A 2,500-nucleotide genomic window follows, 5' to 3' on the forward strand; every position below is an offset into this window, starting at 1 on the left:
TATTATTATCATTATTATCATCACTATCATTATCATTATTATTATCATTGTTATCAGTGTTATCATTATCATTATCATTATTACCTTTATTATAGTTATTATTACTATCATTATTATCATTATTATTATCATTATTATCATCATTACCATTATCACCATGATCTAGGAAAGGTATAAATGAAAATGAGTATCTTCACAATACAAGAGATGTATTTGACCGGTTTCGATTCGAAATACATGTCTTTCTGACGAAGAATTAATCGAAACCGGTCAAATACATCTCTTGTATTGTGAAGATATTAAATCTCATGCATACAGTTTCTACATTTGCCAGCATGAATACGGTTCATCATTATGATAATTATTATAATTGTGATTATTATTATTATTATTATTATTATTATTATTATTATTATTATCCATATTATCATGATTATTGGCCTGATTAGTATTAGTATTAGTATTATAAGTATTATCATCATTATTATCATTATTATCGTTATCATTATTATTATTATTATTATTATTATTATTATTATTATTATTATTATTATTATTATCCATATTATCATGATTATTGGCATGATTAGTATTAGTATTAGTATTATAAGTATTATCATCATTATTATCATTATTATCGTTATCATTATTATCATCATTATCATTATCATCCTCATTATCATTATCATCGCTATCATTATTATCATCATTATCATTATCATCATCATTATCATTACTGTTATTATTATTATTTTCATTATCATTGTCATTATTATTATCATTATCATCATTATTGTATCATTATCATTGTCATTATTGTTATTATCAATATTATTATCATTATTATTATCATTATTATTATCATAATCCTTATTATTATTATAATCATTATCATTATCATTCAAATATTATTATCATTATCATCTACATTATCATCATGATTATTATATCACTATTATATTATTATTATCATTATCATTATTATTATTATCGATATTATAGTTATTATTAATATGTTTTTTATTATTATTGTTATCATTATTATTGTTATTATCATTAACATGATTATAATAACTGTATCATTAGTATGTTTATTATCATTATCATATCATTATAATCATCATCATCATCATCATCATCATCATCATTATTATCATTATTTTTTTTCATTTCTATTATTAATATAATTTTCATTATTATTATTATTATTATTATTATTATTATTATTATTATTATTATTATTATTATTATTATTATCATTATCATTATTATCTTCATTTTCATCATTATTATCATTTTCATTATTATTATTATTATTATCATTATTATAATTTTTATTAGTATTATCATCTTTATTATCGTTACTACTATTATCCTTATCATTAACATTATTATCATTATCATTCCTTCTCCCCCACAGGTACTACACGAAGGCCGCGCGCCCGTACCAGCAGGAGGGGTGCGACGCCGAGTGCAAGCAGACGCTCCTGTGCCGCGTGGCCGTGTCCGACACCTCCGACAAAAGCCACTGCGACCACCTCTAGGGCACAGGCAGCACTGGCGGGGGCGCCTGGAGGCTTCCGTCTGTTGTTGGGTCACTATTATTACGGGAATTACACGTTCATTGCCAACTTTGAGGAACTTTCATTTCCTTTTGTGAAAGGTTATTCTTATACTGATGATACTGACAACTGAAAAATAGCAACACTAATACAAATCATAAAATATTGTAAGGATGTTTGTTGGTTTGTGATGAGGAGCCCGAGTTCAACCCAAGCCTCGTGCAGCGAGGGGACGCCTTTCGTCCTTGTAGCTCACCCTATCATTTAAAATACGATAGTTACAAGGAATAAAAGATACTTAGATAATAAAACTGCTTAAGGCACAATATGAAGCAAGAACACACATACTAGAATTACGTTACTTTACTTAAATGCCAATATAAGAAAAAATATCAAAATAATGAAAATTATTTAAAATGGTACTGAAGGCTAAAAAAACGAATCGAGAAAAGCATCTTGAAGACAATGAAAGCATAAAAAAACAGAACTATAAAGACAACGGGAAGTCTGCTCAGCACAACCTTTCTTCTGGTGACGTCTCAGGCTGAAGCAAATCCAGAGGGGGTGACACAAACACAAGTTCAGATAGATCTCTCATTGTTGTTTCGGCCGTTCTGTATATAATTCGACGTCTAGGCCTTCAGTATCCTTTTGACATAATCAGAATATGAAAAATATATGGTACACAGAGAAACAACCAAGAATGATAAAGTAAAAAGTTGAAGACATATGCATTAAATCATTTACAGGGTAAAATAATATAATAAAAATACAAATACAAGTTTTCAAGATAAAAGTGACAAACCCCATCACCCTTATTTATAAATCGAACAAATAGCTAAAAACAAGAATGTGAAAAATAAATCTTATTCTAAAAAATAACAATTAAAATGATCACACTGATAAAAATCACTAAATAAAATATTACGGAGGCAAAC

General features: G+C 26.7%; 1 protein-coding gene across 1 annotated transcript in view; it reads left to right on the forward strand.

The window, feature by feature from the left end:
- Window positions 1-1,632, forward strand: part of LOC125029135 (sphingomyelin phosphodiesterase-like) — a 10,882-nt gene extending 9,250 nt beyond the window's left edge. The window contains exon 13 of the mRNA XM_047618948.1: window positions 1,421-1,632. Within this exon, the coding sequence (XP_047474904.1) occupies window positions 1,421-1,544 (124 nt within the window). The 3' untranslated portion in view covers window positions 1,545-1,632. The remainder of the gene's footprint in view (window positions 1-1,420) is intronic.
- The last annotated feature ends 868 nt before the right edge of the window (window positions 1,633-2,500 follow it).

The sequence above is a fragment of the Penaeus chinensis genome, chromosome 9 (genome assembly GCF_019202785.1).
Source record: "Penaeus chinensis breed Huanghai No. 1 chromosome 9, ASM1920278v2, whole genome shotgun sequence".
Lineage (NCBI taxonomy): Eukaryota > Metazoa > Arthropoda > Malacostraca > Decapoda > Penaeidae > Penaeus > Penaeus chinensis.